Here is a 13,637-nt window from a genome sequence, read left to right on the forward strand (position 1 = left end):
ATCATGTCTACATGTCTAAATGTGCTGACTCGTTGCCATGTGATTGGCTGATTAGAGCTTTGCGCTAACGAGTAGCCGAACAGGTGTGCCTAACAAACTGGCTGGTGAGTGTGACTCAAGAGCTATGTGCCTGTAGCAAGACTTAATGCATTATTTATTTATTTATCATTATTGGCAGCGTTATCTCTTTTTTTTTTTTTCCTCTTCTCCAAATGTTGACTCATAGGAGAGCTTAACATGAATGATAATATTCACTTTGTAGTCTAATGTCTGCTCTGACCACTCAGTCGCTGACCTGCTGCCTCTTTGCTGCTGATGCACTTGCTCTGGATAAACACATTGTCAGTGCCGCTGCTGAAGGGAAATGGGCAACGACAGTGAGCATCTTGGGAACCGACTCACATACTGACACTTTTTTTTTTCCTCTGACTGGCAAATATGATCATCGTAAGATCTCATCCCCCACCCTCTATTTACAGATAGCAGAACATGTTCAAAGGGAATACTAATGAGCTTAAGAATCTGCACACGGCTTGATTCATTACTTGGATGTCTGAAGGTGTGATTCATTTTGCCATATAACACCCCGCACCTCTTTAGGAAATGTACCCTGTACATAAGCAGCAATCTGGCGGTGAATGCTTTTAGTTGTCTGCGACAGTTTACCTGAAACTTTGAATTCTTTTGCAGCCTTTTTTGGGGACTGTCTCTACTTTGGTCTGTGAAATGCAGACTGAGTGGTTGTGTAGGCAGGATAAATATACTGATAATTCCCTAACATTTACAAGATGGAGTAACATGGCAGTCACCTTGTTCCATTACTGTAGATGCCGCTGAAGTACGCGCCTTAATGGTGTGAGGTCACAAATTGGAGTTGACAGCCGAGTGAAAATTGACAGCAGCACAATGACATTTTCTGCTTTCTGCACACTGTTAGCTGAAAATACGGATTCATGTTTTAATGGCTATACAGAGGTTAAACAAATGAAACTACAGCCAGAGTTTAATTAGTTATATTTTTATTAGCTTTAACGGCTTCAGTTAAATTTACTCCAAAGGCAGATGCCAATATCTGTCTTAATAAACCTTGCTCTGTGACACCCTCACCCTCAAACAAGTAATAAAAAACCCACACCAGATAGCATAATTGAGTGACACTTCAGAAAATACAAATTAAACTCTCAGCTGTATGCTTTAGGTACTTTTTTAGTGTATGTACGTGTGCTTTTCTGTGTGTTTGTGGGTAGTGTTCATTATTCTCACTACCTGTGGGGAGAAACTGTCTTTGAAATAGCTGGTGCATGATTTAATGCTTCGGTGGCGTTTTCCAGATGGCAGGAGTGAGGAAAGTGTGTGGGCTGGTTGACTGGTGTCCTTGATGATGCTTTGGGCTTTCCTTATGCAGCGGGTAATGAAGATATCATAGGCCCATAGTAAGTCTGTGCCAAAAATTTTTCTGATGCAGGCTTTACGGTGTTTTGCTGCAGTTTCCAGTCCTGTACAGTCAAAACTGCCAAAATATATGCTGTGATGCAGTCTGTCTGTCGTATCGTGCAGGGACGAAAGTTGAGCCAAGCCTCGGTTCCCATGCCAAATCGTTTAAGACACCTTATGATTTAGTCTTTGTTGTGATTTTCTGAGCTGGTGGAGAAAGCAGCTGCCATTATGTAGAAGTTTGCAGTGTGTACTGTGGTGAGTTTAGAAGTTCATGCAATATAACAAATCAGGCAGCCAGGACTGTTTTAAGGGTGGGGAGTGAAGTTTGCTAAACACAGGGAAGGCAAGAATGTATGCAGTACAGTCTCGAGCCACTCCACACTTTTTACTTTGGTAGGAAAATGGGTGAAGCAATTTACTGAAACATGTGCAGACATACAGTTGTGTTCAAAATAATAGCAGTCCAACATGAGTAACCAGATCAATCAATATTTTTGTAGAAATCATATTACTACGTGGCAAATAATTTACCAGTAGGTGTAATAGAGTCATAGAAAACCAACAGACCCAACATTCATGAGATGCATGCTCCTGAGTCTGTGTAATTGAATAATTAATTGAAAGGGGGCGTGTTCAAAAAAATAGCAGCATAGAGTCCAATCAGTGAGGTCATTCATTCTGTGAAAAAACAGATGTCAATCAGGTGACTCCTATTTAAGGATGAAGCCAACACATGTTGTACATACATTTCTCACTGAAAACCTGAGAAAAATGGGCCGTTCCAGACATTGTTCAAAAGAACAGCGTTCTTTGATTAAAATGTTGATTGGAGAGGGGAAAGCATATAAAGAAGTGCTGAAAACAATAGGCTGCTCGGCTAGAATGATCTCCAATGCTCTAAAATGGAAAGCAAAGCCAGAGAGACGTGGACGAAAACGGCCTCAAATGGATCGAAGAATACCCAGGATGGGAAAGACTCAGCCAATGATCAGCTCCAGGGTGTTCAGAGACAGTCTGAGGTTACCTGTGAGTACTGTGACAATTAGAAGACACCTGTGTGAGGCTGATCTGCCAGCAAGAAGCCCCCATAAAGTCCCACTGTGGAAAAAAAGGCATGTGCTGAAGAGCTGGCAATTTGCCAAAGAACACATCGATTGGCCTGTAGAGAAATGTAGAAACATTTTGTGGACTGATGAAATTAAGGTTGTTCTTTTTGGGTCCAAGGGCCTCAGACAGTTTGGCAGACGACAAACACACCAGTGAGTGAGCAGCATCTTGGTTCCAGACCAACAAAATTAAAGTTATGGAGTGGTCAGCCCAATCTCCGGACCTTAATCCAATAGAAAACTTGTGGGGTGACATCAAAAATGCTGTTTCTCACGCAAAACCAAGAAATGCAGAGGAATTGTGGAAAGTTGTCAAATCATCCTGAGCTGGAATTCCTGTTCACAGGTGCCAGAAGTTGGTCGACCTCATGCAACACAGATGTGAAGGAGTTCTCAGAAACAATGGTTATGGTGCTAAATATTAGTTTACTGATTCACAGGAATGCTAATTCCTAAAGATTCTTCAGTTCATACAGTGAATATTTGAGTTTATAAAGAAAAATGCAGTCACTGCTATTTTTTTGAACAGCCCAACATTAATTTTTCTTAATTTCCTGTAAAGTACTTGGAAAATTTATACATTTTTCTACATGTTTTGATTTATAATGTAATGTGCAGTGTTCCCAATGCCTGTAAATAAAGACTATTATAAGGATTCTGAGCTTTATTCATGTTTTTGAATGCACTGCTTTTATTTTGAACACAACTGTACATGGAATGCAAGGCAAAGACAGAGTTTGTACAACTCTGAGCTCAAAAGTCAATATTTGGTCTGACTATCTTTATATCTGAACATAGCCTGAGCTCTCTTAGGCAAGTTTTCTTGTAAATTTTTTAAGTAGTCTTCAGGAATAGTTCTCCAGGCTTCTTGAAGGACATTCAAAGCTCTTCTTTGGATGTTGGCTGCTCTTGTTCCATGACAGCCTTGACTGTGTTTCACAGATGGCTGTACACACTCCCTATGTGAGACCTGATGATTTTCCCTCTAGTTTTCAGTCCAGTTCTTGTGTAATACGGCATAACTCAGCCTTTTCTCCCTGTTTCCCTTGCTTAAGAATGGCTTCTAGACAGCCATCTTCACATTAAGACTGATGAGGCTTCAGTGAACAGTGGAAGGATCAGCTGACGGGCCGGATGCATCTCTTGGCTCAGGTCAGGTCTTTGCTGGATTTTTTTAAGGACATGACTTTCAGATATCTGCTCTATGTAGTTTTTATTTTTAGGCCTGTCACTTCTTCTTTTGTCATCCATTTGTCCAGTTTCCTCAATTTTTTTTTAAGGACTCATGTACAACATGCTGAGGTATGCCAAGCTCTTTGGCAATCACCTTGTTGGTACAAAAAATACCATTTTATGCCTGTCAAACTGTGTTATCTTTAGTATTTTTCATAGATTCAAATAAAGAAATGTGTTTTTTGGACAGGCTGCTGGTAGCAAAGTGCCTAAAGATAAAATTTTAAACCAGTTCTTTGCTAAGTTGTTATGTGTGCACACAACACTGGTTCATCCCTTGAGCTAGGTGCACTCTTCTACTCTTCACACTCCCCATAGTCCAGTCTGATCAAGCATCCATGGGATGTGCTGGGGCAAGCCCTATCCATTGAGACCCCACCTTGCAATCCACAGGATCCAAAAATTCCACTGCTAATATAATGGTGCCAAACATCATGGGACACCAGTAGACTGTCCAGGACCCAAATGCATTTTTTTTTTTGGAAAAACAAGAAAAAAAAAAGAGGGACCTAAACAAGCCCCTCTCTTCATTTTTGAGATTGAATACCCTCAGTTTCTTTTCTTGCTGCTTCTTCAGCAAGGAGAAGAGGCGTGGAAAGTTCTTCCCAGCAGAGATGCGAGCGGAGGAGGCGACGGAGAGAGAGAGAGGAGTCGACAGACAAATGAGACACCCCTGCTTCTGAGCTGTCATTTTAAAAGCAATGTGACAGCAATGTGACATGTAGCGCAGCTGCATCCTGTGTTTATTGTTTTGTTACATCCTACTGCTGTATTTTATCTCAGATGTCAGATAACCATAACAGTGTTCATGACACTTGTAGATCCAAGCCTGCTTTTAATCAAATTCACAGTGTGCCACAATGTGACAAGAATGTACAGATGTGGATTTTTTTTTTTTTTAAATTACACACAAACACACACACAGGGAAAGATAGATAGTTTGATCATGTAGTAGATCATATTAAATAAATGAAATAACCTAAAAGGAAATATTTATTGATAAAGTCTTCCTCCCGCTATGGTTTGTATAGGTTTGTATATTCCATCTGTGTGTGTGATGCCACTTTTATAATTAAAGGGTACACATTTGTAGTGTTCACCTGTCTATCCTCGATCACAGCTCCCACAGCAAGCCTCTCCTCTCCTCACTCCTTTCTCCTTCACATGCATTTTAGGAATTGAGACATCCTTCAAGGTGGTGCACTCAGATTGGTTTCCGGTTCACAGGGCTCATCGGTGTATATCACTATGGGGAAATGGGTGAGAAAATTTGGAGCCTATCCCAGCTGACATAAGGCCAGAGGAAAAGGTACACCCTGGAGAGGGCGCCAGTCCGTCAGGGCCAACACAGAGAGAAAGACAAACACTTTCCCATCGATACCTGCAGCCAACTTGGAATTTGGAATAGCCAATTATCCTAACAAGCATTTCCCAACACTTGCTTGTTGGGTTAGGCTGCGCTTTAATCTTCACAAAGACAATATTAACACGCTGATGTTAAACAGGTACAGCTGGGTTAGTGTGCCAGAGTCTGCTGATTAGTGTTGAAGGTTTAGTATAGTTGAGGCTGGAGGGAATATTCCTATGGTCATAAGGTCTATGATGTAAAGTATGGGAGGTGGTGACATTTTGACCCAATGATAACACTAGAGGATGGTCAGGTGATCACACCAGTCTTTAAAATTCAACCTCAGGGCTCAATGAATATTTGTACCAAATTTAATTAGAATCGATCCAATATTGACATTTAAGTCTCGACTAAAGTAGTGGAGTTACTAACAGATCATTATGATCATTACTGGAGCTTTAAGAATTGTAATCAGTCATGTTTGCATGTTTCTGATGCAAGGCTCTGAATTCTTTGTTTTATTTTATTTATATTACACTGCATGTTTATATGTAATAAAAACAAAATAAAGAAAGGAAGACAGACGGGCTGTGCACGATAAAACTCCCCTTTAAATATCATTTAAAATGTGTCTAAGGGCCTTGAACAGGGGCTGTACGGTCACGTAACACTGAAAATACTTTTTTTTTCTGCTGCTTTTCTAATATTGATTGTTTTGTAAATGCTTTAGTAAGTGAGAGGTGGATGAGCATCGGTGTCACTGAGGTGAGGTTTTATAACGTACTTGGAAGATAAAAAGCCATTTCTAAAATCACTGCATGGCTGTGCTTGCACTAGCCACTAGATATTGAGTAACACCAGTTTCTGACTAAAGGCGCCAAAGCAAATGGTTTGCACAGAATGATGAGCAACACGAAATCCTACAAATAAACAAACCGGGATTAAGAATGTAATAATCACAGTCTTCATTTTCCATCTCTCCACCCCGTGCTCGCTGATATTTTCCGCCATGCTTGAAACGTTTCACCGAATTTGTGTTAAAAATGAGAGAGTAGAGTTACTTAACTCTGGGAGTTCAGAACTGCACAAAAGGAATTTTTTTTTTTCTTTTTCCATTTTGCTTGACAGTTAAATTGTTGCTCCCCCAGCTTCTGTCGGTGACAGAATCCTATTAGATGCAGCCACTCTGGGCACAACTCTCTCCCTTTGAAATAATAGACTTTTACTGTACAGTGTTAAACTTTGGATCATAGTCTAGAAGCCAAACATTGCAACTGTTCTTCAAAGCAGCTGGTTACCTTAAAGAATGGATCACAAAGGTGCAGGAGAGCCAGAAGGATATGCTTTGTGAGAAAGACAATATTTCCAATTGATGAACGTCTGAGGCAAATCGGACTGATTGAAACTACAGTCACTTCCTGTTTGCTCTTTCTAAAACTGTTAGATAGGCTGTCTTTGGCTAATTACACCCAATTAAAGGTGCATTAATGAACCAGTGCTAAATCTGATGTAAAGCTCTATCTCTGTCAAATGAATGTCCAGTTATCTGGTTACAAAAAAGTGTTTACAAGCTGTGATTAAAAAAGGGGTTTAATCTACTGGGAAACCCAAAGTTTTTGCACGTAGCACTCTTGATGTTTAATATTTTGTCTAATTTATTAACTCGGCTGTTTCTAAGAAAATGTCGAGCTGTTGTCATAACCTTGGCATCGGCGGCATCTGTTCCACAAAAACTTAAACGTTGGCCATAACTCGAGCATGTTCAAATTCTCACCACAGATATATCTTCTAAAAATCTCGGACAAGTTCCAATCTCGCCGACTGTGACCTGGAGATAAAGGTCAGAGGTCAAGTTCCACAATAACTTTAAAACTCAAGAATGATGTGACCTAGGATGTTCAAATTCACACATTAGATACATCTGCTAAAAATCTTGGACGAGTTTCAATCTTGGTGACCTTGACCTCAAACTAAAGGTCAGAGGTTACGTTTTCTGAAAATCTTGTGGACACGATAACTCCAGAGCGATCTCACCTAGGATGTTCAAATTCACACCACAGATGCTTACTGTTCAAGCTAAACCCTTCAAGCTTCACACTCTTGCTCACCGACTTCACTATAACAGCACTTTGACCCACCCCTCCCCTTTCCACTTACGAATCCAAAACAGCCGAGCGTTTGGCACCTGCTCAGCGGCGCTCTTGTTTTTAATTGTAATGGTGCGTGGATTTGGTGTTTCAAAATAAGATAAAAGGCAACGAATAGGGCATGCCCGTGTTTTTTTAAAAAAAAAAAAAAGGAAAAAAAAATCATGCAAAGTGTGCAGTAGTGGAGTTTCTTTGCACAAAGACAGTTTTGTTGAGTCCTATTTGGTCATCACTAATTCTCCACATATTTCAGTAACAGCCAGAGGCCTGCCCAAGGGGTCCTACCATGAGTTTGAGCGGATCAAAGCACCTGTCTCCCAGCCAGTGCTGGACAAAACCTCATGTCATTCACAGAGGAGAAGCTAATAACACAGTTAGGCAATTCAGGCTTCACTTCATTGTGTTTCAGAAAGAGCAGCACGGCTGTTCAATACAATCCAGCACAGGCCAGTTATTTTCCTGCGCAGGAAAAGCAAAAGAATTGAGTAGCCTGCTGATTGGCATTTTTGGTCAAGCATGATGAATGTTTCCTCAGCCGAAGGAACAAATGAGTTAGCTGTGAAATATTATTAGCTTATAAGGCGTGATTCATTGATTACTGCTGTTTGTGGGGAATCGAGTCACCTGCCAGTGACCTCACAAACCAAAAGCATATGCTTATATTTTTTTCTTTAACACTCATCTTTTAAAAGGTTAAAGTCCAACTTTGTTATTTATAGGCATCTGTGTTCCTATATTAACAGCTGAACTTTACTTCTGTCTGAACATCACGCCTTTGCAGTCTTTGATGACAAAATAAATTAAGCTGCTTTCATATGATCACTGTCTAACCTTAACCTTTTTATATTTCATTTAAGTCTTATTATTTTCCTATCATTGTCTTATAACAGGCTATGGCTGGAAATATACAGTTCTTCTTGTTGGCAGCAAATCTCATGATAAGTCCCAAAGCAACTATAGCTTCAGGCTAGTGTATGTTTATTTAGGGTCAGTCAGTCTCTCAATACTCTGACTTTGCTCTCATGCTGTGGCTCTCATCCCATATCACCATTGGGTCTTTTTGAAGTGTATTGATGTCCTGAAAACACAGCTTATGAATATAAACTCTCATTTAAAAAAAAAAAAGTGTGTTTCCTGAAAAAGATACTAACTGAGTGGAACTTTTTGGGGCTGTTTTTTTTTTTTTATATATATGTATGCATATATGGGATCTGTTTGAAATGAAATACAGTGGTCATCATAACAAAGCTACACTACTCTGCAGGTCTTGAGCCAACCTCCCTTTCTTTATATTTTGTTTCCAAGGAGCCAGACTTTCTTTTCATCTTCTAAAAAAGTCGTCTTGAGTAATAGTTCTCTTTTAAAGTTCTTTTATTTGGATATTTGCTCCTCAAGGGATGAACCAGTGTGGTGTGCAGTGTGTTCTTAGAAAATTTGAGGAAACTGGGCAAATGGAGCACAAAAGAACAAGTGGCAAGTCTTAACAAAATAAAACAAAAACAAAAAACAATCATGCTAATAGCCTGATTAATCTGGAAGTCATGTCATTATTGAAGCAGTGTGAAATCATCTTGACAGCGAACAGAACAAAAAGCAGCCAACATCCAAAGAAGAGCTTTGAATATCCTTCAAGAGGCCTGGAGAACTATTCCTGAAGACTACTTAAAGAAAAGCTGCTTAAGACAGTTCATGCTGTGTTGAAAAATAAAGGTGCTCATACCCAATATTGACTTTCAATCTTGTTAGAATTGTGCAAACTCTGTTTTTGCGTTATAAATTGTATTTCCGTGCAATAAATTGCTGCACCTGTTCCCCATTCTCCTAGCAAAAAATAAAGAAATGAGGGGTGGCTCAAGACTTTAGCACAGCACTGTACATGTCAAAGGTTCACCTGGTAATGTGTTCTTAATCATTCTGGACAATAATGGAGCTCTACAGCGTGAAGAAGTAAGATATCAGGCATTGGTTTTGCACTTTGTGAGGGAGATCAGTATATTTTTTTTAATAATTTGAAGCTTTGGTGGACAATATGCAGCACATGTTGCTTATAGCCGTTATTTTTAGTTTCAGGTCCACACAAGTTCATGACAAAGGGATCCGTTACAGTAAGCTGTGAACAGAAAAGTTTCTGCAGAATACAAAAGTGACCTAAGACGGCTGAAGGTCATCTGTTTTGAATTCATCTGGTTATGCCTAAGAAAGCAGTTCTTTTCCCTCTCAGCCACACACATGTACAGTACACAGGCTTATTTATATATAGACATTAACCTTTCAGCTCCATGCAGATGATGAATAGAATCTTAAATCTCAAGTCGTGTATTGTTTCCCATGTGCAGACTAATTACTGCAGGATGCTGTTTCCTTTAAAAATGGGCTCCAAGTTGACAGCCTTTGAACTCCACATAATGAGCCCTCAAGCGGTGCTCTGCCTCCTTCAGATTCAAACCTCCAGACCAGGCTAATTTCAGCCAACACAGAAACCCATTATTCTTCATAATGTATTAAACATTTGGCCATATTTCTGACATAATTAGAAAGAAAGTCATGCTAATTGCACACGTGGAAAAAAAACTTAGATTTTTCCAATCTAGCCTGTCAGCACTCAGCAAATGAGACTTCAGACTAACACACATACGTATGTCCCAGCTCAGCCTTCCAGCCAATCTGACTTCTTCCCTCTCCTGCATTGAACTACAGCACTAATTAGCATAGACACTACCTTTTTGATCAGCACACACATGCACGCACACACACACACACACACAAAAATCTTTCTTGTTTCCAGTGACGCACCATGAATTTAAATGAACCAATTAGCGAATGCATTTGCCCTGGTGTTGGGTTCCTGCCGCACAGCAATGCATCAGAAAGGTTAGCTGCCCTGCAGGCCACTGCGGCCAAAGAAGACGGCTGTCATATAACTCATATGGATTCTGGGAAGTATACATAATAGTTGGTGGTTGTAATGTACTTTTTAGCTTATTATTATAGATTCATTAGTAAACAAAAAAAAGGGGATTTAACTATGTATTTATTCATTATTAAAAGTATTTTTTTTTTTTTTTAGAAATCCTGTTCAAAATCAAGATGCAGCAAAATTCAGGGCAGAAATGCTTATTTAAAAACAAAAGTCAGCTGCGGTGCAGCCGCTGTGGGGATTCATTGTTTCTTCATGTATTTATTTATTTTTTAACCAGAGAACTGTGGCTTATTGGTAAAATAACGAGCAGCTTTCTTACATTTTTTTTTTTTTTTTGCCTTTTTTCCTCTTTATTTTCCCAAAACTTACACAACTGTGCAAAAGTCTTGAGCCACCGTTCGTTTCTTTATATTTTGCTGGGAAATTTGGAAATAGGTGTGGTGATTTATTGAAACATGCAAACATAAATGCACTGGCAGTGTTTTTGGGGTCAGATGCTTATCAGATGGTATTTCATGGTGGGTCAAAATTTGATTGTACTTTTCTGCATTCATAATTAACTAATTAATATAATAATTCATTAAATACTATTGATTTTGACAAGATCCCCAACAGCACTGGTTAAAATGCAGCCAAACCGTGACAGAGCCCCCACCGTATTTAACCGATGGGTTAAATACGGTTAAATACATATTTAAATACTAATTAGTTTTTATTTTTGGATCATTTTGACTTTTTAAAAAAAAATTTCAGTTAGTTTCTACAGTGATTTTAGCTTGTTGTCAGTTTGGTTTTTATTTTTTGAAAATGTTTTAGTGTTTTTAATTATTACTGTATGAGGGGCATATGCCAGATGCAAGGTGTAGGAAAATTGATACAGATTTTACAATAAAAACACAGAACTTTTGAAAGCAGCTGACTCACCTAAAGTCTCAATAAACATTTACATCAAAGCCTCATCAGACAAGCTGTGATAACAAAACTAACAAATACTGAAACTCAGGATATTTCTTCTATATTTTTATTTTATTTTTCCAAGTTTATCAAATCGTTTCAGTTAGTTTTTTTAAGTCTTTTTTTTTCACATCTAGTTTTAGTTTGTATTCAGTTTTAGTGAACTATAATAACCTTGGTAGACACCCACTGTTGTATCACTGTCTGGACCTCCTCTGTATATTAATGATTTGAACCTGTTTGACCTTCTTTGCTACATTGTCTGTTATGTGTAGGTACACACGGCTTCAGCCCTTAGAGGAGGTGCCTTTTTTTATGTTTGAATGATTCATAGCTCAGCGTTAAGTGGCTTAACAAACAAGCAAACCAAAAACATTTCTCTAAAAATTGTCAGGTATAAGGACTGGGCTGAAAATGAGTGAAAAAGCAGCCAAGGAAGTCCAAAGAAAAACTTTGAGAGAACTATTGCTCAAGACCACTTTAAAGAATTACAAGAAAGCCTGGCTCATTAAATGTAAAATGTTAAAAAAAAAAAACAGTATATGAGGGGTGGCTCAAGATTTTTGCACAGTATTGTAGTCTGTCATAAGAAGCCTTATTTACTTATTCCAAATATGCTCTACATATTCCCAAGAGCTCAGGGTGAAAGCATTTCAATTTATTTACTTATTTTGCACTAAAAATGTCTCTTTGTCTCTTTGCTTTTTCAAAAAGCTGTTGCAGGGAAAGTCCATCCCTAAATTGGGCTCACTGGATCAGATTGAAACAGGAAGTGGCGATGCAGAGGGTCATTACAGCGGGGACTGTGACGATGAGGATGGTTGTGCTGGTTCAGGTGCTGGTGATGTGAAGAGGAAAGTCACCAGAGTCTGTAAGTCGCTTCCTTCTGTAACAGTTTTGCTCAGTCAGCAATGTTGTTTCTCAGCTGTCATTACCAAAGCACCAACATAACCCTGGCAAATAAATCTAACAAAGGTTTCATAACACACCACAGACTGATACAGAACTGGGTGCAATGTAGCACCTGTATCAAGTAATACATCTATGTCTCCATATGGTATTCACTTTAAGAAGCATACATTCATTTCTGCCATTTGTCCAGCTACATGTTTGAAGTCGCACAATTTTCAAAAGAAAGCTGGTTTTTGATCAGTGAAAACGTCAAAGGCACAGCTGCATAACACCATATTTCAATAAGACTTGCTCCACTCTCCATTTTATGACAGTAATAATAATAGTCATTAAAGCTAATAGTTGCTATGGGGACATTTTCGCAATCAAGGCCTGTTACTTTAAAAATTATTGCTCCTTAGTGGATCACTAACCCCTGATGAATCACAACGGCACAACTCTCGTCTTCTTCTTCTTCTTTTTTTTAACCTTTTACACTCTCCTCTGAACACACAGATTCCTCTTCTTCTCTCTCCTCTCCTCTCCATCAAACATGCTAACAGCCTGATTAATCCCCTCTCTCATTCTGCCCATGGCGACAGGGATGAAAAGGGGTGGGGTGGGTGGAGGGGGGGGGGTCATCCAAACAAACCATTCTGTCCGTGTAAATGTTTCCTCTAACTGCTTGTCAGTCTGGCTGGAAGCTTTGGGCTGAAGGAAGCTGCTTAACAATCACTCATCTGAGGCTGTAGGGAGGATCTGACATTTATCACCCATTACAGCAGATCTGCCCTTTCCTTGTCATGGGCTAGATTAGCCTGTCTACCATATTTATGACCTGTCTGTTGTGACCTCTGTCAAGCATCTGCCCCCTACTGCCTGACCCTAACACAAACACCATGGATTCCCCTCTTGAGCCACCTCTGGCTGGTCCTTGATGGCTCCTGCAGTTATAGCTTCAGGTTTTTACTTAAAAAAAAAATTAGTTGCTGTTTTCTTATTCTTATGTTTTCTAATTGTGTAAAATGTAAACAGATAATACAAATTACAATGCAAAGATAAAGCAGCTCAGAAATAAGTTTTTAGTCACTCTGTTTTATAAAGAAAATCCCTCAATAACAACAACAAAAAACACAGTTTTTGTGATTATAAAATTGTGTAAATGTTGATATTCATCTCAACCACAATAATAATAATAAAAAAAAGTATAACACTGGAGGTTTAATCCAAAACACCTCTTCAGCTTGTAGGAGTAAAAAAAAAAGGTCACAGATAAATAGGCGTCCCACTGTGCACTGACTCATTCTCCCTCATTGTTTGCCACTAAAGTCGACATAACAAATGAAACATAACTGGAAACACGGGTTAATGGATACATCTTAAGTTCTCGTTTGACCAGTGATATGAAAGTGTCATGAGTGAACATTTAGTCATTGCCATTACAGAAGAACTTAGGCTGCTAATGTAGCAAGCAGAACAAATTTCCCTCCCTCAGTACACATCACTGTCATGCTGCTGCAAATGGTCTGAACCTGCTGATAAGAAAAAAGATCAGTGTCTGACAACCTATGAAGCTATTGCAAACCTGTAGTAGTTCTGCA

At 39.1% G+C, this 13,637-nt stretch overlaps 1 protein-coding gene across 1 annotated transcript in view; it reads left to right on the forward strand.

Annotated features, from left to right (window-relative positions):
* gpc5a (glypican 5a) overlaps nt 1–13,637 on the forward strand; it is a 153,686-nt gene that overhangs the window by 88,069 nt on the left and 51,980 nt on the right. The window contains exon 8 of the mRNA XM_030724915.1: nt 11,860–12,016. Coding sequence (XP_030580775.1) covers nt 11,860–12,016 — 157 coding nt within the window. The remainder of the gene's footprint in view (nt 1–11,859; nt 12,017–13,637) is intronic.

Source organism: Archocentrus centrarchus, chromosome 3 (assembly GCF_007364275.1).
Source record: "Archocentrus centrarchus isolate MPI-CPG fArcCen1 chromosome 3, fArcCen1, whole genome shotgun sequence".
In the NCBI taxonomy this organism is placed as follows: domain Eukaryota; kingdom Metazoa; phylum Chordata; class Actinopteri; order Cichliformes; family Cichlidae; genus Archocentrus; species Archocentrus centrarchus.